This window comes from Dermacentor andersoni, chromosome 3, assembly GCF_023375885.2.
Source record: "Dermacentor andersoni chromosome 3, qqDerAnde1_hic_scaffold, whole genome shotgun sequence".
NCBI classification, from domain to species: domain Eukaryota; kingdom Metazoa; phylum Arthropoda; class Arachnida; order Ixodida; family Ixodidae; genus Dermacentor; species Dermacentor andersoni.
This window is the reverse complement of record NC_092816.1, coordinates 65,609,718-65,632,007: the sequence shown is the minus strand read 5'-3', so window position 1 is coordinate 65,632,007 and position 22,290 is coordinate 65,609,718. Positions and strand designations below refer to the sequence as shown.

Sequence of the window (22,290 nt, the reverse complement as noted above, 5' to 3'; positions counted from 1 at the left end):
ACGTTGCCACGCAGAGAACCAGGAGAACGTAGGGCGCTACTGCAGAGAGCGCGTTTCACGCACGCACCTGCAATGCGCCCAGGTGGTCGTACAGCTGGTCCACCGAGGAGGCGCCCACAAGTACGGAGTGCACGTGCTCGCTCTTCAGGCACCACGCTGTTTGTAGGCCGCCATGCGCCAAAGGAGTAAGACGAAACAAATTGGCGGGGATAAAGGGGGTGATGTTGGGCTAAGTGGTGCAACGTAACAGAATGACAACGAATTGAGACAGGAGGACAGAAGATTGTGTGATGTCTCGGACTATATTCAAACCTGCAAAATGATGAATCATCATCATCATCACCACCACCACCCCATGTGCTTAACGGTGAATCAACTGTTTAAAACAGCGAACGAAGAAACCAAAAGTTGGGCAGTGAGGTTGATATGGCACACGACCAGTTCACTGTACAATAAAGCGAGTAAAACGGCGAATACAAATAGCGAATTAATGGGTATAATGAACTGTGGGCGCACAATGATCACCATATATTGTGGTCGTTAATAGGTGAATTTGGACACTAAAAATTATTCACAGCCTGCAGGATTGCGGCAGCAGCGACGTTAGACGTTTTCAGTGTACGTAGTGCTAATTACGTTAAACGCACCGTTTTTTACAATGGTAACTAGACTGCAGCACGACCCGTGGACTTGTGCATGTGAGAGACGAAAACGGTACGATTTTCCCAAACTTCTTCATTTCTATGACCACGTGATGCAGCCTGTCTTTATGTACTTACTTTTTTTTTTATCTCAGCAGAATATACTGACACTTGGGGCCAAGTGCAGTCTTCGTACAGAGGTTGAGACACTTGTCCAGATTGCACTTCCGACAGAAAAAGCGGTTTCCGAAGCACTAGACAACCAGGAGGGCGAAATTAGACCGCGCATCTCGCAAAAGCAGCCGTGCACTGTCACATCCAGCCGGTTTCGCACAATGTTTTGTCGCCGATGTCGCCAGCACAGTCCGGAGAATGCGCCTCACACGTTCTGCAGTGCCTCGACCTTCGTACAACCAACTTTCTTAAACAATTCGTGACATTCACCGAGCAAACATGTCTCTGCGCGCGTCGCAGAATCACTTTGCGATTCGGCCTTCACAGACCTACTAGACAAGTGCCGCTGTCCTGTCAAAGAATTCGCTTATTGCGCGCATATACAGTGGCGCCATTCCGCATGGCTGAATTCTGTGACGTGTAACGGAGCTATCGTGGTCACGAGAGATCCCCGACTGCGCGCCGTAGGTTGGTAGTAGTTAGTAGGCGCACGTACCGATGGTGAGCTGATTGCAGCTGCAGCCGAGCCTATCGGCGATGTAGGACAGCTCCTGCAGCTTGGAGTGCTGCCGCGTGAAGCGGCCGCCGGACTCCTCGCAGATGGCCTTCTCTGGACGGTCCACCTTGTCCGTCACGGCGGAAACGTATTGCTGCGGGCCGAAGCGAGGAATGCGAGGGCACGGATTTGTTTCTCGGAGCAGTACGTAGAAGTTCACGCTCATCACACTTAGAAAACACGGGCGCAATATAGGTTTTAAAAGTAATATCGTTTAGTTCTTATGCGTCTGTTCTTTTTTCTCCCTCACTATATCAGGATACATAGGGCTCCTTCTGTTCCTAACACGGTAAATGTTGGCCATGGTATCCTGGTGCATAAATATTGTTAGTGACGAGCTTTCTGTTGAATTTCTGCACAATTTTCTTGGCAAAAAGTAAGGTTGTTTATTTTCCACAAAGGAAGTGCAACACAGTGTTGTGGTGGTAAAGTGGGAGAAAAAGCTGCTCATGGTAACTTGACTGGCCCCAACTTGACTCGGTTTGGCTTGTTTCACCGCGCAGAATAGTTTTTTTTTTACCTTAACCAAAGATTCAATTACGAAAAAATTTTCCGTCAGCTTATTGTCGATATCCGTGCCTCGAATTCATTAAGACGTTGAGACGTTGCCGTAAGGAAGTCTCACACTACTTAATCAATTAAGCACAAGATAAGGTCTTGTATCTTTGTAGCTCTTTTGTTGTCCTCCCCTCCCCGTTTCACCCCCCCGTTTTTCTCTGTTGCTTACTGCAATGTACGGTATTTAGCACTTACAGAAGCTCCTCTTTCATATTTGACCCGACAGAACCTTCTGTGTTTACGCAATATGTATTTACCTGGTGTGTGAACGACAAATAAGCCGAAGCTCGAGCACAGCCCCTCGGCATACTGTCAGTCGATCGCCGACACAAATGCGAGGTCGCTACAAAGTGTACAGGCTGGTCTAACCAACCTTGATTTGACGAGCATGCGCAGAACTGGAATTTCCAGAGATGGCGCGAAACAACGGGGAAGGCTCTCACCCTGAATGAGCCCCTTGAGAGCAGGTTGACGCCTTCGTCAAACTTTCCCGTCAGAACGCCGAAGGCCTGCGGCGACCATGACATTGTGCCGATTCCTGCGTACCGAAAGCACGGCCTGTGAACAGCTGTTTCTCCTTGGTCGCGGGTTCGATTACCGACCGACTGCGTGCGTTGCACGTGAAAGAGCCCCACGAGGTCGAGATTAGAGCATGCATGGGAGCCCTTCCCAGATAGGCGTCTGTCACAACACCCTGATCATGCTTTGCGATGTAAAATAACACGAATTCGGTGGGGAGAATGTTGGCGCGCAAAATACTTCAACAGACACGAGACCGACAGACGCAATTTCCCGTATGTGACTTCACGAATGTTGTTCTTTGGTTTGAGCAATTCTTGTTATGTCCTAGTGACGGCGAGAATGTGGTAGGGCGCATGTACTCCAATTATAATTAGACTGCCATGTTGTTGTGATGACGAAGACCCAGACAGTAACAAAACTGTGAGCAATGAAAACCAACTCTTTAGTGGGCGAACCTGCGCCAAGAAAAAAAAAAAAGCATGGGATGCTCCAACCAAACGATAGCGGCGAGCGCAGTCGTCGATCAGGGAAATCTGATCGACAGCTAAGAGGCTAAGACGCGTCGGTTATTTATACATGACTCGTGCTACATTCCAGCGTTATCGCTGGTGCTCGCGCATGTTCTAGTATGTGGACCACTACTCCCTTCGAACACGCAATCAAATTAGACAAAGATTCTTTCTCTATATAATCGGCGACAGTTTTCTAGAAAGTTCCCACACACGAACGCGGGTCCAGCGCTAAGCGATAAATTTGTAAGAGTGGTTGGCAGGTGAAAAGCGGTCACTGGAAAAGCGTAAACAGTGTGCAAGTGTCATTACGTAAAAATCTATTGGTGATCTGCTGTTACTGGACATTTGGTTAGCAGCACGCTTCCTTGTCTGTTTTGTGCTTGTGTTTACTGCAGAGAGAGATAGAGAGAAGGAACGGCAGGGAGGTTAACTAGACCTTCTCCAGTTTGCCCAGAAGCTTGCGTGAACATATCCTATAGTTGGATTTCAAGAACAACTATAGCCAGACAGCCAGTCCTTAAGGATATGAATTACATTCAGAAAAGCTGTTTCAGCGATATTGGCATTTGACAATTAATTACCATCACCATGATCAGCTTATTATGTCCACCGCCGGACGAAGGCCTTTCGAGCGGTTTCCAATTACTCCTCCTTGCATAGGCCAATAGACGATAAGCGAGAGTACGTAAGCAGTCTTTCCCACACAGCTAGCTTGCCCTAAGCAACACGGCCGTGTTACCAGTGCTGTTAAAGCTGAGACACGCATTTTGAAAGTTTGGACGGTGCGGGGAATGGACGGCGGCAGCAATAATGTCACTATCCCGCATGTTGATACGTAAGTTACGATTCTAGCCCGAGCTCCGCCATCTTTGTCGCGTCAAAACAAGTGCGGTGAAGCGCACTTGCAGGTTCTGCATCTCGTCTATTCATGCTATGTGTCTATTCCATCCTACGCTATGGCAGCACCTAATCCTCTGCCATTATCGACTGGGTTTCCCTTCCCTTGACACCCATTCTGCTACTCTAGACCATGGGGTATCTGCTTTAATCATTACAGGATCTACCCGGCTCCATTTCTTCCTGTTAACTGAATATCAGTAATAACCGTTTGCTCTACAAGTTACACTGCGCGCTTCCTATCACCTAACGTCATACACCATACACTTTTTGTTACATTTCTCGTTTCGTGGTCCTCAGCTCCTTTTCAGATGTTTGCATTATCTTCCAAGCGACAGCCCCATACGTCAGTACTGCAATTAGCGCTATATATATATATATATATATATATATATATATATATATATATATATATATATATATATATATATATATATATATATATATATATATATATATATATATATATATATATATATATATATATATATATATATATATATATATATATATATATATATATACCTTTTCTTTTTTCAAGCATATCGACTAGCTGCCGCTTTTCATGACACGTGAATCACTGCTATATGTGCTCCAACCAGTTTTTGTATTTCTCTGCAGATTTCATTCTGATGCGAAATGCATAAGGAAGGCAATGAACAGCTACTGTAAGGTGTCCAAAGCTTGTTCTGGCGAGGAAGCGTTGACTCGAACTCGAACAAACAAACAAATAATATTTATAACCGTAAACGCAGGGGGGATACTGACCTATCTTTTGGCACAGCTCTGGTAGCTGCAGTTCCACCTTGTCCCTGTGGAACATGTGGTACTCGGTCTGTTCCACGACGGGGGGCACCAGGTGACACTGCCTAGCCACTGCGTACGCTTCCTGTCGGGAGGAAGGAGTCAGCACATATACCACACGGCTGCAGAGGCGAGCTTAAGCTTGTGCGCATAATTCTGCCGAGTCTGCGGTCTCTGGAGCAGATGCTCTTGAAGTGCCAGCCCATATAGTCTTGAAAGTACCTTGTCAAAGCACTAGTGCGATTTCCGAGATCAAGTGAACTGACAATTGTGACATTCAAGAAAAGATAAAACAAAAATCAAAGAAAGCGGGCGAGCGGTAAGCGATCCAGAAAAAGAAGGTCAGGCAAACGCTACTTTCACGCACAACCCTCACGTACGGAATTTTTCACGCGCAGAATCTAGTTAGTTTTCGAAAGGCGTATAAACAAAGCCAGCATACTATAGCTCCTTCGGAAAGCATACGCGAACTGCAGCGTGAAAGTTGGTTACGTAGTGAGTGGTGAAGCCAAAAGCTCTTACCATTATTTCCACGGGGCTCCACCGTGACGTGCCCCAGTACATGGCCATGCCCTGGTTAATGCAGTAGGTGCACGTCCGGACTATCTCTGAAGAGTCGAAGAGAACAGAGAAAGATGACGAGACACTGCAAACATGGCATCGCACGAAGTCAAATTTCGGTTTCCTGACTTCGTATTTTGGTGCTTCGAGTAAACTGAACAAATGCGAAGCACACGCAGAGCTGATCAGCATAATGCCCACAATGATACATTAATGTTGCGCACACTATAGCTGAAAGTGTGAAACGCGTTTGTAAGAATACTTTAGCAGTAGAAACTGTTTTAGTGCCCATATTTAGTGCCCTAGTAGGATCTAAGCGTGTAGACAACTCCTTTTTTTTGTATTTGTAAAGCCCGTTTTATGTAATCTACTTTGACTGAATGCCAATATACCGATCTTCCCTCACACTTCAAGTTTTTGTATTTGTGTAGGCGTAAGGGACATTACAGTCAATGTCAAAAGTTTACGGATCATGGTGTCTAAGAAGAAGCTAAATGTTTCTGCAGCCTGGGCACGCTGTCTCATATTTGAATTTGCAGCTTGTTCAGCATTTATGCGAACAGCGTAAAGTTTTGGAGTTTTACTGGTTACGGTCTCACAATGCTAAAAAAGATATAGCGTTTTCTCAAATCTCATGATCCGTAAACCGTTAGACGTCATCTGTACACCCAGGAGCGAAATGAACTTGCCTTCCATTGGACACATGGAGTCGACTTTGTTGATTAACACTATGTCTACGTAGCTCAGCTGTAGCCGCTCCAGAGACGCCTGAAGACCTGTGGAAGACGCAAGAAAAAATACAGCTAATTACTTTTCGAATTTCCCAGAAATTGACCCTTCTCGGCTTGAGAATGTGCAATGTGCCTCCAAATGAGATCAATCTCCGCGTAAATCTCAACGTCCGACAGACAGAGGCAGGGTATCCCACAGGCTTTGCTCGAAAGTGCCGGCTTGAGTCCTACTATTCCGAAAAAGAACCGACCTACTTTTGCCACGTGCAGCCAGTATGTGTCCAATAAGGCCACAATAGTGGCTTGTTGCGCGATTTGATACATGGTGGTATATAAAGGAGTTCCAGAAAACAGGAAGTAAAAAAAAAAAAAAACGAGGAAGACAAAGACAAAGGAATAGAAAGGGTGCTGGACAAACAACTGGCTTTATTTCATATAAATGGTCCTCCAGACCTTAAATACCATGCGTGACATCACTGCAAGTCCCTTCGAGCTAATCAACCTGACCACCATGTTTATATATCTATCTAGGACAACGCACTTGCAGCTTGACAGAACCCAGTAAACGTTTACGTGCCAGAAACAAGGCTTAATGTATGCGGTGTATTGATTGTTATGTTCGATACAAGGATTTACTTGCGTCCATTCTGACTAAGGACATTAAAGGGCCCCTCATCATGTCTGGCCATTTTGTGCCGATAAGGGCAGTGCGTACCACGCGCTCTAACAATCGTGTCTGCTAAGTATTACATCGTTACGCGCAACGGAAATAGCTGAAATTTCAACCCAAACGCCGTTTGCCCTCCTCGCATGCGCTGCGCTCCCAACCGGAAAGGTAAAGGTAAGGAAATGTATATGCGCAAGTGCGCCTACGTACATCTATGTGCTGCGACTTCGCTCATAGGGACACGTGACTTCGAGAATTATTCCAGGCAGCATCTGTTATTTGTGTAATCTGCTGCATCAATACACGAATTAAAGTTTAGAGAAACAATAAAACACACAAACCGAATGTCTGCGTGTTCTTGTTTTACCTCGTATACCGTAGCAAGAGAGATGTACGTCCGTTTCGTCTGCTTGTTCCCACGTCGTGCCGTCGCGAGCGCAGACGACGAAACTACGTCATTGTCTACCATGTTAAAGAGCGAGATCGTGCTCTATGATCCGCTTGTGCCTGGCTCACTGTTCGCGTAGCACTGACTTATACCCCTAGCCAGGTGTTCTCGTGCATAGCACGCAAACACGTGCTCTGCGCGAAACGGCAGAAACGCTCGCGCACGATACTGTCTGCGACAGTGCGCAGCGCAGCAAAAAAGGGAGGAAAAAAAAACACGAAGGCGGGGCCTGTGACGTATGCTTCACGTGATCCTCGAGACCGGTGTGGAAGAATGCAGGGAAGGAATTTCGCCTGCGGAGGCTAGACGGAGAAAGTGGAGAGAGTGTTATCTTGGCGGTGACGCTCGCCTCCTAGAATCATGTGTTCGCGGCACTGAAATATTTCTATCTTGGTTATTAATGAACCATTTTGAAAAATTCTTGCGGTAAAACGCTTCCTGAAGGCCATGTAAAAACTTCCAGCGTATAAACACAAATTTTTATGTGGCCTAGTGAGGGTCCCTTTAACGTATAGCAACAGCTTTGTATATACGGGCCAAGGATCCATATTCGCGAAGCAGTTCAGCAGTCCGTACGCAAGAGCAGTTTATAAGAACAGTTGCTAATCAATTGTGACAATGAAATTACAACTAGTGAATGAGATCGGCCAACGACAAAATGCTCTTACGAAAGAAAAATTTTGCGACATGGGCACAAGCTCTGCTGCTTAGATACTATTTCGCATGGGATCATAGCTATATTGGAAATCTGCTCTGGAACTAGTTGAACTTCAAAGAATTAGTTCATTAAGGCCTCTGGCCTTTTCAAGCATTCTCTACATTACTCTCTTTTTCATCGGTTGTGATTGGGAGTTGCATTCACGAAAGCTTATTCAGCGCTAACTAGAAAGATGATAGTCTTGCATGTGATGTCTGTCTCCAAGAGGAGAACATTGACCACCTATCGTGCCGCTGTTCTCAATTTGAACCACAAAGACAATATATGTCCAACGCATTCTGGAAACTAGATGATCGCCGTCTGAGTAAAAAAAGAAAAAGAAAAGAAACCGACCATCGGCTCAGAAGGCATCTCGCTTGTGCGAGAGTCTTTGACTCTATAAAGTGCTGTCCATGCACGTGTTTCTAACCTCCCCCGCCCCTCTCTCTCCCTTCTTTCAGTTCCCCCTCTCGCTTTCCCCAGCCAACCAGAATCTTGACTGGTTAACATCCCTACTTTCCATCTATCTTTCTCTGCCTCTCTATGTTGCCGACTGCGATCAAGGCAACTAATGAGACGTTTATTACACTAAAGGCCACAACCAAGTTAGGAATAGAAATGATATGAAAGGAACGCATGAATGATCAGGTACCCAAGAATATCGTGTTAGGGTATGAATCGCGAAGACTTAGCACAGCATCTTATCTTTTGCTGCCTTAATCTGCGTTTCTTCTTTACTGATTATTTTGTTATTCTAACAGTCAACCCGTTGTCTGTCCATTAGATGACCCGCTAAACTCCTCAGTTCTTCTTAAACACATTTGTATAGTGTCACCCACGCGCATTCAGTATACAACCTAAAGTAAAACCCTTCTACCCCTTTAACATCACGCCTTAATTCTTTCCATTGCTCGACGTTTGTGAAGGTAGCAAGAAAGTAAGGTATTAAATTTCATCAACGTGCGCTTCGCGACGCTTGTCGCGTGCTCGGTATCTCACCTTCAATGATGGCTTTCCTAGACAGCCCTCGTTCGGAATCGCCCCTTCGGAACAAAGAAGAAAACGAAAGCAATTACGCAGGTATCGGGGCGAAACGCGACAACGTGCTAGCCATTCAGAGATACAAAAACCACAATAAGGACACATAAGCCACAATGCAAGAAAAAGGAGCACAGGACAAAAGAAGAGAGAGACATGACGTGTTTTGTTTCCGTCTTTTATCCGCGTTGTTTTCCTGTAAACTGTATCGGGGGCGTCGAGTATCACTGGGCATGCGTTGAGAGACTGGATTTTGTCTGCACTAAAGGTTGCGGGCACGTATGTCATGTGTCCTCAACCTCTGTATCCCGTATTTGTGAGGTGGAATGAACTGCTACTGGTAATTTACTGACGTGCGGCGACCGCAGTGACGAACCTGTCTTGTGTCTTTTTTTTTTGCCTTAGCTAGTTATTTTAGACAGAATAGTAGCTCCTACAGAAGCACGTCTGTTTTCCAGTGATCACAAACATACAAGCCCTACAAACGGGAGCACAAACTAGCATATTTCGAAGCGCAATAGCCTGTCGCAAATGAAGAACATTGTGTGTGTGTGTGTGCGTGTGCGTGTGCGTGCGTGCGTGCGTGCGTGCGTGCGTGCGCGTTTGTGCGGAAGGGGAGGCGAGGGGAAGGAGGGGGTATACTTACTTCGTCGCCCAGAACAACTTCGTTGTGACTACGTATGAAGATCGTCTGGAAACAGAAAAAAAAGAAAGACATGACGAAAGCAATGAATTTAACGCACGGCCTTTATTCTGAGGTTTACGAGCTTATATGTCGTGGTAAGCAGTAGTGCTTGCGAACTTCAAGTATAGGACGTCTAAAAAGCGGCAGCTGAATAATGTCGCGCAACGGTACACACGACAAGAGCTTCGCTTATGCGAAAGTGTTAACTATTCCAGGAGTCCGAGTGCTGGCTCCTAATTAGTGAAAAGTTAGCGTTGAAAAAAGAGAGCTCACTCTATAGTCAGCGCTCTGTGCCCGTATGAATTCTTCGCATGCTCTATAATGACGCGAATATATCCGGCGACTTTTGTAAGCCTGCGCTGTTTGCCAGTATACAACGCGCGCACAGCATCGATCACATTCACACATTCAAGCGCACGCACAAACGCATGGAAAGACGGGACAGACGTTCTTCACCTTATACGCGCGCAAGGTTCTTCATCGTTAACGAACACAATATTTGCAGCAGGCATTTGCAGCAACGTTTGCAGCAGGCCCGTGCTCTATACATCCTCGAGACTCTGGCCAGAGTTGGCGAGACGAGCGCAGCAGAGGTGCGGCGAGCATTTCTATTCTTACGACGCAACAACTGTGCACCCGATCTGTCTTAGCTTGTCTCCCTCCGCGTGCGGCGAGGAACGCGCCTGTCACGTGCCTTCATTAAAAACGAAACGTCAGCGGCGGCAGTCACTGCGAGCGAGGGCTAGGCCGGTATTTCCAACGGAGACAGCCAGCCACGCACGCACGCTTCAGGCGTCTCTCCTGCAACAGGGGATCGCCAGACGCGCCTTGCATCACGCCGGCGGACTGCACTGCTAAGACAATGGGTGGTGGTGCGAAATTAGCCGAGACGGTGGCTTGGTTCTCCCCCATCCCTCCCTCTCAACCCATTCTCCGGCGCCGCGGAACTGGGTGCAAGATCCGCACTTGCTTCGCGCTGTACAAGATGACCGCAGCGGCATACGCCCCCCCCCGCCCCCTCCCTCCACACACGTACGCACACACCTCTTTTGTTTATCGTTCACATGGCGGGCTTAGGAGCGCTGAAAACAGGCAAGGGCACTTTGCCCTTTCGTAGCGCCATCTCGTTGCACCAGTGACCGTGCGTCTGAGAACCGCGAGCAACCGTCTGGGAAAGATCGTTCGATCTGGTGGAAAGAAGCCCTCGATATTGATTTCTTATACTACTGCTCGCGTTGCTAGTTCTGACGCGATAAGAAATGGTTTGGCGACCGCACGTTTGTGACGTCATGCTGTATGTGCTGCCTTGTGTCACACCCGTCTGTCGTTAGGGCCACAATGTTGCAACGTCCGACCACATGTAGGTGCTGTTCGTAGGTTTACATATGCCTTCGATTACACAGTGCTCTAACGTTTGTCTCTCGGACGCGAATTTGATTTTCACAGCGCTTCCAGGCCGCCGAAAGGCTGTCACACTGACAAAACATCGCGTAATATTCGGGCGTGCGCAGACACTCAAACGCGCTTGCTTCACAGATAAGCGGACAGACCGACACAGTCGCACACGCAAACTCATTCCACTACCACTTCTGTGCCACTAACAGGTACCTAGTACCTGGCGCGGGTAACATAAAGCGGCAGGCACGCAAACAAGTGCACGCGACCATCTTATCAGCGCGCACAGAGAGAAGCGCACCTCCACTCGAATGCACTCGGCGCTTTCACCATGAACACGACACTGCCGCTCTACTTAGGCGCCGGTCGCGTACCGCAACGAAACGAAACAATGGAGTCGCACACACACACAGGGGTCTCGCGGCCGCTTGGAGCGCGGCCAGCAAGGATCGAGAGACGCACGCACCTCCAGCGCTTCTTCTTGAGCACCTTGCCAAGAGCCACCTCGGCCCTGTAAATACAAACAACACGAGGCGCTTGCACTCGCGCTCGTCCTTCGGAAAGCGCGGCTGGTTTTTTTTTCTTGTTTATTGTTTCTTGCTTTTATTTCTCCTCGTGTCAGACAACGGGTGTCTTTGAGCGCGGCCGAGAAGCACGGCGGAAGACTAAACGAGGGCATCGTTGGAAGAGGAGAGCGGAGGAAAAGGAAGGGGGCTGAGGGCCTAGACGGCGCAATCTACAGGTAGGGGAATATAATCGGGGAAAGCGGCTGAAATAACGCGTGTAGAAAGGGAACCCTTTCGCCCGCCAGCAGTATTCATTCAGCAGGCATTCAATTTGCGGAAAGGAGAGCGAGAGAGAGAGAGAGAGAGAGAAATGTCTGTTTTTCGTCACTCCGGGCCGCAAATATTCGTGAACTGGTATGTTATGCTATAGCACTAACTCGCTCCTCTGCTGATAAAAAAAACAAATCTGATATAGGAATGCTAACTCGCTTGAGACGTGGCATTCATGTTAGAGTGTCACTTCTCTAGACACCACTGTGACTAGATTTGCCCAGTTCACAGCATTCCGAGAGCCATAAAATATTGCGAATAACGCTTCTGTGGGCTAGCCGTTTAGAGTGTTTTCTTCCTTTCTGGTTCATTCTTTTTTTTTCAATTTGACCTGCTCGATGGCTAGAGGTTTTCGCGTAATGTGGGGTGCAGAATGTCTTGCGGCACGAAAAAGTAAGTGTTTATGTACGCTCGAGAACGCGCAACAGTAGCGGTGCATCGCAATGTACAGAACGGCCGGAACTTCGTACTTTCCTCCGGCGTAAATGTCGGCCGTGTCGAAGACGTTGATCCCGTTGTCGAAGGCAGCCGTTACGATGTCTTCCGCAACCTGCGAAGAAGACCAGAAATCGAGTATATAGCCCGATCCAGGCGTTACATTGCTTTATGTTTGGTACTGCTGAAATTGTGTGGTGCGACCCGCCGCCGGCGGTAGCCCGGTGACTATGGCCTGGTGCTGCTGAACTCTAAGTCGCGGGTTCGATCCCGACCGCGGCGACCGCCTCTTGATGTAGATGAAATAATGATAAAAAGCTCGTGCACCCATATTTAAGCGCACATTAAAGAACCTCGATCAGGTGGTGAAAATTAGTACGGAGTCCCCCACGACATCGTTCCTCACGATCAGATTGTGGTTTTGGCACGTGAAACCCCAGAATTTATTTTTAATTTTCTGGTGCCGGTCCTCCCGCATTAGTATCGTATATACTGTTACCACGAGTTCAACCTATGTCTTGTGTTTGGCAACCAATAATTCCGCACTGAAGAAGAAAAAGTTATTCCCAAATAAGGCAACAATTTCAAATTCGCGTGCTTTCAAGCGAAAAGGGAGCCTATGAAGGTCGAGTCAATATATGCAGGGACAAGGCCTAGCGTGTGTTTCTTTTGCAACAAAACTGCAGCGGCATCAAAGTAAATCTGCGCAAATCTGCGGGTACCGGGCACACAGAGGGCGCAGCACAGCCCTGTTGCATCGACACGCGCCACAGACACATGGAGCTGTTTATCGACGAAACCTTCGATTTAACTGTCAAAGTTCTTGATGCTAAGATTTGATGGTGGCCGAATGCGCTCTTATTATTTAACAAAGGGGGTCGACGCTAGTTAACCTGCGTGTGATTATACTTGTGTGCAGACGAATATTCGACGAGAAATTAAATCCTTCGTTCAGCACTGAAGCAATCTTTTTTTCGACAAAAGTAAGGTGACTGCATTGACTAGTTCTAGCAAAGGCCCTGATAAAATGATAACCTCTCTATAAGCTGCTTTCATACCTGCGTTATTTGTTGCGAAAGAGCAAAATACGCGCTTTAGAAAGTGGACTTCCTTTATTTCTTGATGATGCAAGGTTAATCATTGTGTTATCCAAAATCTAGCACGTCGTTCGAGATCCGTGTCTCACCTCTTCTGATATTAGTGAGCCGAAGGTCACCCAGGTTCCTGAAATGAAGAACCTTCTGTTAATTTACTGCTAATACGGAACGAAAAATTGTGGTTCTGCATGCGCGCTCGCAAATACATCAAAGCCCAGAACACATAGGTAAATATATACGAACGTATACTAACCTAAACCGACGTTTGATACGCGTAGCCCTGATTTCCCAAGATTTCTGCAGAGGAACAGAGGAATCAATAGGTACGGCGCATTGAAAAAACAAGAGCATGCACAAAATTCATGCACGTATCCTCGATATATTTAGGGCTAACGCGAACTTTATTGACAACGGTTTATATATATAACACTTCCTTGGCTGTGAGTGGCACGCTGGCGAGTACTGCCACGACTAGACGATAAATACAAATGCCACGTGCGTCACACGGAAGTTGTATACGTCCGGTTCCCACTAGCGGTCGATTTGCCTTTTCTTTCATTTCGCTTTACCTCGTGGGGATCGAGTTGGACCCCGGCGCCTCTGTGCGGGAAATCACCCATGCTGTCGTGCCTATACGTCACAGTCGGGGTAGGCTCTTTCTAAGGACTTGTTTTCGGCGGTGTAGCGAGCGATGCGATCGGCAGCGCAGGCACGAGGTGGTCGAAATTAAATCCGGAGTCTCCCCCCCCCCCCCCCCCCCCACACACACACACTTCGGCGTGCCTCACAATCAGATGGCGGTATTGGCACGTAGAACTCCATAATTTTTTTTTTTTCAGGTTGAAACATGCGAGTTAGGAAATCGTATGCAGGGTCAGACGTCACATATCAGCAGTAATAAACGACGGAATACTGATTGTCTTTTTCTTTTAAAAATGGTGCAGTACTGCACGTATGGTCGACATGTAGCGAAGGAAGACGGGGAAAAGAACACGACTCATATCTTCCAAAACGATGCTGTTGAAGTACTGTTGAAGTACTGAAGAGAATACAAGAATTACGAGAACGTGAGTGGCTGCCGTATATGCCGTTGCCCCCCCACCTTTTTATTCGCATAACACGACCCACCTGTAGCGGACAGCCGGCGGCGCGAACATGGACACCTGTCTGGTGGGTGGTTGGCTGGCCAGCACGGAGCTGCCGCTGGACAGTGTGCCCTCGTCCAGGCACTCCAGGCTCGCCATGGGAGCGCGACAGCTGCGGCGTAGAAGAAGCCCGTGTGCAAAGAAAACTGGGGCGGACGACTCCACAACGTGTGATGCTACCGCGTCGCTGAGGACATAAATGAGCAACGTGCGCGTGCGCAATCGTTTAAGGCTCCTCCGTGTGTTCCCACTGTTGGTTTGAGATTGAGGCTGGAAGTGCTTTGAGTAAGAAAAATCCCGATGTTCACTTTGGGCATCCTACCTGAAAAACCTGAAATATTAGTGAAGAATGGGATGCAGTTTCGCTGCTGTGTGCGTATTTATCGGCAGTGATGCCAACGTCTCAGACCTTGCCGAGTCTATTCGGGAACACCGTCTGTATCATTCTGCTCCCATTTTACTAGGCTTCGCGTTGATTTAGGCTCTTAGCGTGTTTATTCGTCAGTATCTAATCGATTGACACGGTTGTATTGATTTCCATAAAAACTCTGAGTATGTATTTTTTCTTCAAAAGTTTCTTGATAGACATTGGCATTGGGCGAAAGGGAGCATTTATGAAAATGCACGTTGTTGCTCCTGTTTGATAGAACTCTAGTATTGCGGTCCTCATGATTACTTGTACTGCGTGGTACTGCAGTAGACAGATGTACGGGATCGCTGCGTTCAATACGTTGATGCTGTAAAAAGCAGCTGGCTAAAAACTCGGTTACGGTTCGCAAGAAGAGCGCGCTTAGTTGCGTGAGGTCTTTTCTACAGACTGAATGGGTAAAAAAAAATGAATCGTTAAAATTGCGATCGTTTAAGGAGACGTTAAATCAATCAATCAATCAATCAATCAATCAATCAATCAATCAATCAATCAATCAATCAATCAATCAATCAATCAATCAATCAATCAATCAAAAACCAAATAATAATTTTACTCCATTGACGAATTGCACTCCTTTTCTTATTCCTGCAGAAGTGTTCTGTAAAGCATAATTCGCCTTTTGCATTTAATGTATGCGGCGAAGTATCGCAAGACCGAAGGGGTAGAAGATATGAGGGCAAATCAGACTTGTACGTAACGCATTGCATGTAATTAATTATTTGTAATCACTTGCGTTCTTTGAAAATTTTGTAATTTAACGATTACTTTGTTCGCTCGGTAGCGCTTGCTACAATCCGATGAATTTTTTCAGTAACCAATTACATGTAACCAATTACATTTTTAACGAAACAAGCTATAACAGGTGACGCAGCTATGAGTACTTATGTTTGGCAGGTGCCACAGTGTCCAAAGGGATTGAAATATGCGCGTTGTTTACCTCCGTCACACAATCTACATTCTGCAGCAATGCCTTGATCACATGAATACGGCAGCCTTGCAGATTTCGGCATCCTTCTTGGACGTCTGACCTCTCAAATTGTTTTAATAAAATGTTTATCTCTCTTCTTTACTGGAAGTGCTTTTAAGCGGCTTTCAGAGGCGTTAAGAGCTGCTACTCAATTATATTTTGTTTAGAGTAGTCAATGACTTCTGTGATATAGATAGTAGTGTATGGCCGTTGAACGCACATGTTTGTATCTCTACATGTCGTATACGTGACTCATACGTAGCTATTTTGGTAAATCAGTTCTATGGAAGCCCACGATATGGAGGAAAGTTCATGAAACCGAAAAATTGTCATCCCTCCGTTAGTACGAAGCTATAAAAAGAAACATTATATGGATTATCCAGAAAGAAAGCTTCGCAGTTGAAGAAACATTTGTCCTGGTCCGGAAACTCGTACGGGATCAGGATGAATTTTTCTTTAACTGCGAAGCTTTCTAAAAAAACAAAACCCGAGTAAGGCTTCCTTTGTAGCTTCATGTTTAAGTCGGTTGAATGACAATATTTCCCTTTCATACACCTATTTTGAGATCATGAGACACGAAAAGTATTTTTAGGGCATATTATGCAGCCTCATATTCCAATACTGTTTAGATTCGGCCACCTTATGAAGAAACGTGAACGTTTGCTAGCGTCCTTTAGAATCAGTCATTTAATTCCTAATCGCTAAGGAGTGATGGGCGCCGGGAGGAAGCCCACCTGATGTTGGCCGACAGATTGAAACGGTGCTTCTACGGCTCAACAGCGATTTCGGACGTTGATGCCAGAGCATCAGTTAACGGCAGATATTTCGGTTTTTCACCGACCCTGTCGGTAGCGCCTTGCCTTAGATACAGCAAACGATGAAGCGCCGCGGTTCATAGAGGGTCCAGACCTGAGCATCATCGCGGCATTTAATAAGCGCAATCTTGTGAGCGAGGTGTTCAGTACTTTGCAACGCAGTCCTTCCTCCAGCGCGCACTTCTACTGAGTTTTCAGTGTCGCTGCAGATGTCTTCACGCGAAAATGAGGGAAGATTACCGAACAAAATTTTGAAAAACAATTATTAGTCAAGATAACGTGTGATGGGCAGCAGGGAGCGCATTGAAAGAGCCACACCAGCTCGTTCTGATTACTGTACTTGTGCAAGGTTTAAAAGAAATGTGGTGTCGAAAGTAACGTTAAAGTAATCGATCATTGCTTAGTAATTTCTCATTTACCTTCGTGGCATAAATTGGTAACTGTAATCATTTATACTTTGGAAACAAGTAATTGTAGTTGTAATCGGCTACTTTCTTTTTCTGTAACGTGCACACGTCTGGGGCAAAGGCGGACGAGAGAGTAGGCTTTTAGGGAACTGGGTCGTAGATGAAGCGACGTCTTTTTTCGTACTTCGATTGCATTGTAAGAACTAAATATTGTCATGAACGGAGAAGAAAGCTGCCGACGAAGAGAGGAAAAAAATTGTATTTTAAGTATGTGAATTTTGTTTGGCTCAAGCCTTTTTTCACAACGTACGTTCTACGTCGCTGTCGTGTAAAAACCATAGAGCGTTCCTAATCTTCTGCCATGAAATCATCGATCACTGGGCCAGCTGGTGCGGAAGCATGGCGAAAATGCAGTGCCAAAACACGTGACTCATGTCTCCGCATCTATTCTACTGTGCCCTGTGATTTAAAGCTAAAGTTTGACCTTATTGCTTGTACGGTGTGTACCGTGAATGGATTGAGAGCATAAGGAACGGTAATGTAACTTGATAATAGAGAAAATCAGTAAACGTTATTGCGAGAAGCACGTGTCCACAGACAGAACGCAATACGGCAGGAAAGGTCAAAGTTTAACAGAGCACCGAAGCAAAACGTACGAGAAAAATGCATTTAATTAATTAAGTAAGTAGGTAATTAGTAAGTAGGGTAGTTATGTAAACAAATAATTAGTTAGTTAATCAGTTGGTTGATTCATCGATCGATTGATTGATACATTCATTTGTTTTATACACTGACCGATCGATCGAGCGCATGGCTGGCTAAACCTAAAGTCCACCTTCCCCCCCCTCGCCCCCCCCCCCCAAGAAAAAGCCATTATAAATGTAAGGCTTTGGGAAACACCCCGGGGGAGGGTTCTTGAATGCGAAAGGCGTCTGATGCAGATGTCAAAGTTCATAAGTCATAAGTGAGCCAGCAACTGCATCCAGATATCTGATCGCGCACATACAACGCAGTACCGACGCCTCTTTAATGAGACGTGCGGCGAAGCAACACGAACATGGAAGGTAAAGAGGAGTGTTGCTCACTTGTTCTGTATGAGCGCATTGGTGAGGTTGTGCTCGCTCTTGACACTCATGCAGTCCGAGTCGAGGGCCACGTGCTGCCTGCCCAGCTTGGACGTGCTCAGCGCCGAATCAGCGTGCACGTCACCCACCAGGCTCGGAGACTCTGCGAGGGGGTGAGTACACAGGTGAACGCTGCAACAGTTCAATTCAGCGTGGGCTAAAGCGCAGAGGCAGCAGGGCGCAGACCAAGTCGATGCAATGCTAATGGTAACAATAACCGAGTGGTTCTCGCGTAAAACATTGTAACGCTGAGCGACTTGGCACGACTGCACGTTGTAACGAGTAGCACCAAGCGGCAATGTGCGCACGCTCATCAGCTTTTTTGTTTTTGTGCAGCGAGGCTGTAAAGGGATTCCTCAACCGTTTTCATGCGACGGCGGCGAAGGCCGATGGCTGCGTGTGGTGCCGTGGTCGCAATCAAATCTCAATAACAAGACAACAGCGAGCAACACCGCCTGTGTCGGAGCCCCGAAGCGGTCGCATGTATGACAGAGCATTGGCGACAACTTGCTTGGCGGCAACGCTGAGACGGTTGCCGGCGTCGGTGATGAGCTATATGAAAAATCAGCAACGCAACGCTGCCTTACCAACGGCCGGTCTAAAGCGCGGCCAGATGTGAGCGACGGTAGACCCGGCGCAGCATCCGGGAACATGCGTCGGTTTTAACAGGGTGTAGAAAAGTGTAAATCTCGGATATAACGAAGACATTGAAAAGGCTCGGCTATAGCGAAGAAATAGGAATTCCACCGGTTATAGGGAGACATCTGCAAGGTCTTGGGTAATTTTAAAATCTTTGAAGGGTATGCTTCAATGGTTGAAAGGCAGCGCTTGTCTTTGTCTGTTCATCGGTTTTGTCTGCGAGCGACAAAAAATCGCTCTGTTATATTTTAAGTCATAACCAGCTAGATTGATCTGCGAATGTTTTTGCCTTTGAGTCCCACAGCTGTACTCGTGCTCTATACGAGCGACACCGTATAGTGTAGGGTTGCGGTCTAGTTTTCACGTGATTGGATATAATTAGCAACCACTGACAATAAAAAAAGTGTATGTTTAGGTAGGCCTTGACTTGTCAAAAACAATTCAGAGCCCAAAAGCTACTGTGGCAAATGCTGTCCTTTTGAACAGGCTTAACGGTTGTGCGTACCTCACGTACTTCTTAGTCAAAGCAATATCATGAGAAGCCAACAAATATTGACACCAAGGACAACATAGGGGAAATTACTTGTGCCTAATAAATGAAATGAAGAAACGATAAATTAATGGAAACTAAAGTGGATGGAAAAACAACTTGCCGCAGGTGGGAACCGAACCCACAACCTTCGCATTTCGCGTGCGATGCTCTACCAATTGCGTTACCGCGGCTCGCATTGTTTTTTCATCCACTTTAATTTCCATGAATTTATCGTTTCTTCGTTCCATTTATTAAGCACAAGTAATTTCCCCTATGTTGTCCTTGGTGTCAGTGTTTGTTGGCTACTCATGATATGACTAATAAAGATCGGGCCCCTCGGTTAATCCCCTTCCTTCTCGTTTAGTCAAAACAAGTGACTCTCGATGTGCGAGCAGATAACAACCATAGACCGTCAGTAAAGAGAGGAGGCCAACGTGAATTACCATAACGCATAGACAGCCTCTGTAGAGCCATTTCGAAGTCATTGGAATTATACATGATTAATGATCGCGTACTTCATTGTATTGTCACTACGAGCCCGCTTGCCTAAATACTGTTCAGGGGCAAAACAAACGAATGCAATCAACGAAAAGAAAGAAAAATATTCCTGGCCAGCTGGTCTCCTCATACCATCCGCTATAAATTACACGCAGGTCTTTTACGGAACAGACGATCCTGGGACCGCGACCTCTTGTTTCGCCGACGCGCAAACCGCAATAAGCGCTGCTATGTTTCTTGAGATGCACCAGCCTGCATTATCGCTCGTGCCTAACTGAACGACGAACGCTTCTTATTGCGCGTGTGCGCTTTCATACAGTGAACTTTTCTTCTTCTCTTTCTCGTTATTTCGGTACCCTTTTCGCTTTCTCCAACGCGTGGTATAGCCAATCACGCTAAGCCTGCAGTTATGCACGCCGGCTTTCCCTCGTTGCTTATTTCGTTCTCCCCCGTTATAGTGCACGTCTTTGGGGTGGTAGACACATTTTTCTCTTGCATCTTTCCGCGGTATTTTCTCATCCTTACAGCCGCCACGGCTTCTCCTTTGCGGTTATTCTTTGAGCACATGCTGCGTCCTCGCTTCTCTATTCATCCCTTATTTCCACATAAACGGCGTCCAGCAGAGCCACGGGATTTGGTAACACGCAGGCTCGGGAACGCAGAGACCGGCATACGATGCGTAGACAAAAAAAAAAAAAAAAAAAAAAACGCGTGGCGGTTTATGCCTGCGCGCACGCGAATGTCTGCTTTATAGGCTCGCGCGACAATGATGCCGCCACAATTTATAACGCCTGCTGTGGGCGGCGCAAGCCATTTCAGCTTTATACAGCGCTCGTCGCCTCTATACCATAGTGCTGCAGTAAACAGCGGAGGATCCACGCTCACACGCAGTTCACGCGACGTATGCCGGAGAGGACGCGGGTGGCGAGTTATCTGCAGACGACAACAAGCCGGCAACTTCTGCGCGGCTACTGCGAACACACACACACACACACAGAGAGAGAGAGAGAGAGAGAGAGAGAGAGAGAGAGAGCGAAATAAAAGACAGGAAAGGCAGTATTGCGAACAGAATGGGAACAAAGATAGCAGAGGTGGGCAAAAGAAGCTCACACTGGATTTCTGTTTCATTACAATTTTTTTTTATTTACTAATGCAGGCAGTTAATGTGAACACACCACGAAAAGAAGTGAAGAAATGAAAAAAGAAAATGCTATCTGCCACAAATGTTCTCGGGCCCCAAACCGCTAGCGACCGCACTGCACGCAAAGCTGCTTGTGAGTGCTACATGCTTGGTGCCGCTGACCTACTTTTACGGTGCCGATGTTCTGAGCAGTGGCGTTGCCATGGGGGTGGCACACCGGGCAACGTGCCCCCCTCCCCTCAAATTTCTGTGTTAGCATGCGGCCTTCCCAGCCACCCTCCCCTCTTCCTCCTACCTTCCGTGTCCGGTCAAGTTGGGGACAACCCTTCCCCCCCTCTGGAAAAAACTTCTCGACACGGCCCTGGCTCTCAGAAAAGCTGCAGAGCGCGACGTCACGAAGACGCGGCGTCACAGATAAAAAGAAAATAAGAAAATTGCTCAATCTATACTGGTATGAATTTTCTCAGCAGGTAATATTAACACGCTTCATCGAGTTAAAATACTAGGCAATCAATATACTGTTCAAGGCTGCGAACAGTGAAGACGATTGTGACCAGCATTGAGACTAATACACTTCGTCGTTATAATGCTGTCGTTTCGAAGCGCTACACACCCGCTTTTAACTTAATTGTCTTAACAAATTCCTGCAGTATTCAACGTATTCGCCTATCATTAGGACCATATTATTATTAGGCGGGGTGATAAATTTGATGTTTTCCTGAAATTTAGAAATCGCCTCTGGCGGATAGCGTAATTTTTCTCCTTGAGCAAGATTATTCGAATAGGCGGACTTTGCCAGCACGAGAAATCGACACACATATTCAACCACTTAACTTCTGAATTAAGTACCTTACGATACATATTGCAATTTACGAATTGTACTAGGTGAGTTTACAAGACGTATCTACTTGAAATGAATCTCTAGGATAACACCAGTTTTGAGATATTATTTCCGAAAGTGTAGGACGAAATACATGGGCATTCAAGTTACTTGTGTGTTTCAATGCACAAAAGCGCGTTTTGTTTAAAAAGTAACCGGGAGAACAGTGCACTTTAACGGCGAGTTTAATGGCACATATCACGAAAGTGAGGTCATTCTGGTAATTCATTCCAAGTGTATACGCCTTGCGATCTCACCAGCTACAATTGGTCAATTGCAATATGCGCCGTAAGTAATTAATTATGAAGTTAATTAGTAATATATTGTTAAACAGTTGAATAAGTGTTTCGCATGATCGTGCAAATAATAATATTCGCCTCTCTAAATAATCTGGCTCAGTGACTAGAGAGAGAGAGAGAGAGAGAGAGATAGCAAAGAGGTCAAGCCAGGGAGGTCAA

The 22,290-nt window shown here is 46.4% G+C and overlaps 1 protein-coding gene across 1 annotated transcript in view; it reads right to left on the bottom strand.

Moving 5' to 3' along the window:
- Positions 1-22,290, bottom strand: part of Hk (potassium voltage-gated channel subfamily A regulatory beta subunit hyperkinetic) — a 104,645-nt gene that overhangs the window by 11,295 nt on the left and 71,060 nt on the right. The window contains exons 2-15 of the mRNA XM_055062547.2: positions 18,104-18,245; positions 14,383-14,511; positions 13,508-13,551; positions 13,344-13,381; positions 12,193-12,272; positions 11,353-11,397; positions 9,453-9,497; positions 8,768-8,811; positions 5,915-6,001; positions 5,187-5,272; positions 4,629-4,749; positions 2,373-2,467; positions 1,312-1,465; positions 68-156 (exon numbers count right to left, since the gene is read on the bottom strand). Coding sequence (XP_054918522.2) covers positions 68-156; positions 1,312-1,465; positions 2,373-2,467; positions 4,629-4,749; positions 5,187-5,272; positions 5,915-6,001; positions 8,768-8,811; positions 9,453-9,497; positions 11,353-11,397; positions 12,193-12,272; positions 13,344-13,381; positions 13,508-13,551; positions 14,383-14,511; positions 18,104-18,245 — 1,199 coding nt within the window. The remainder of the gene's footprint in view (positions 1-67; positions 157-1,311; positions 1,466-2,372; positions 2,468-4,628; positions 4,750-5,186; positions 5,273-5,914; positions 6,002-8,767; positions 8,812-9,452; positions 9,498-11,352; positions 11,398-12,192; positions 12,273-13,343; positions 13,382-13,507; positions 13,552-14,382; positions 14,512-18,103; positions 18,246-22,290) is intronic.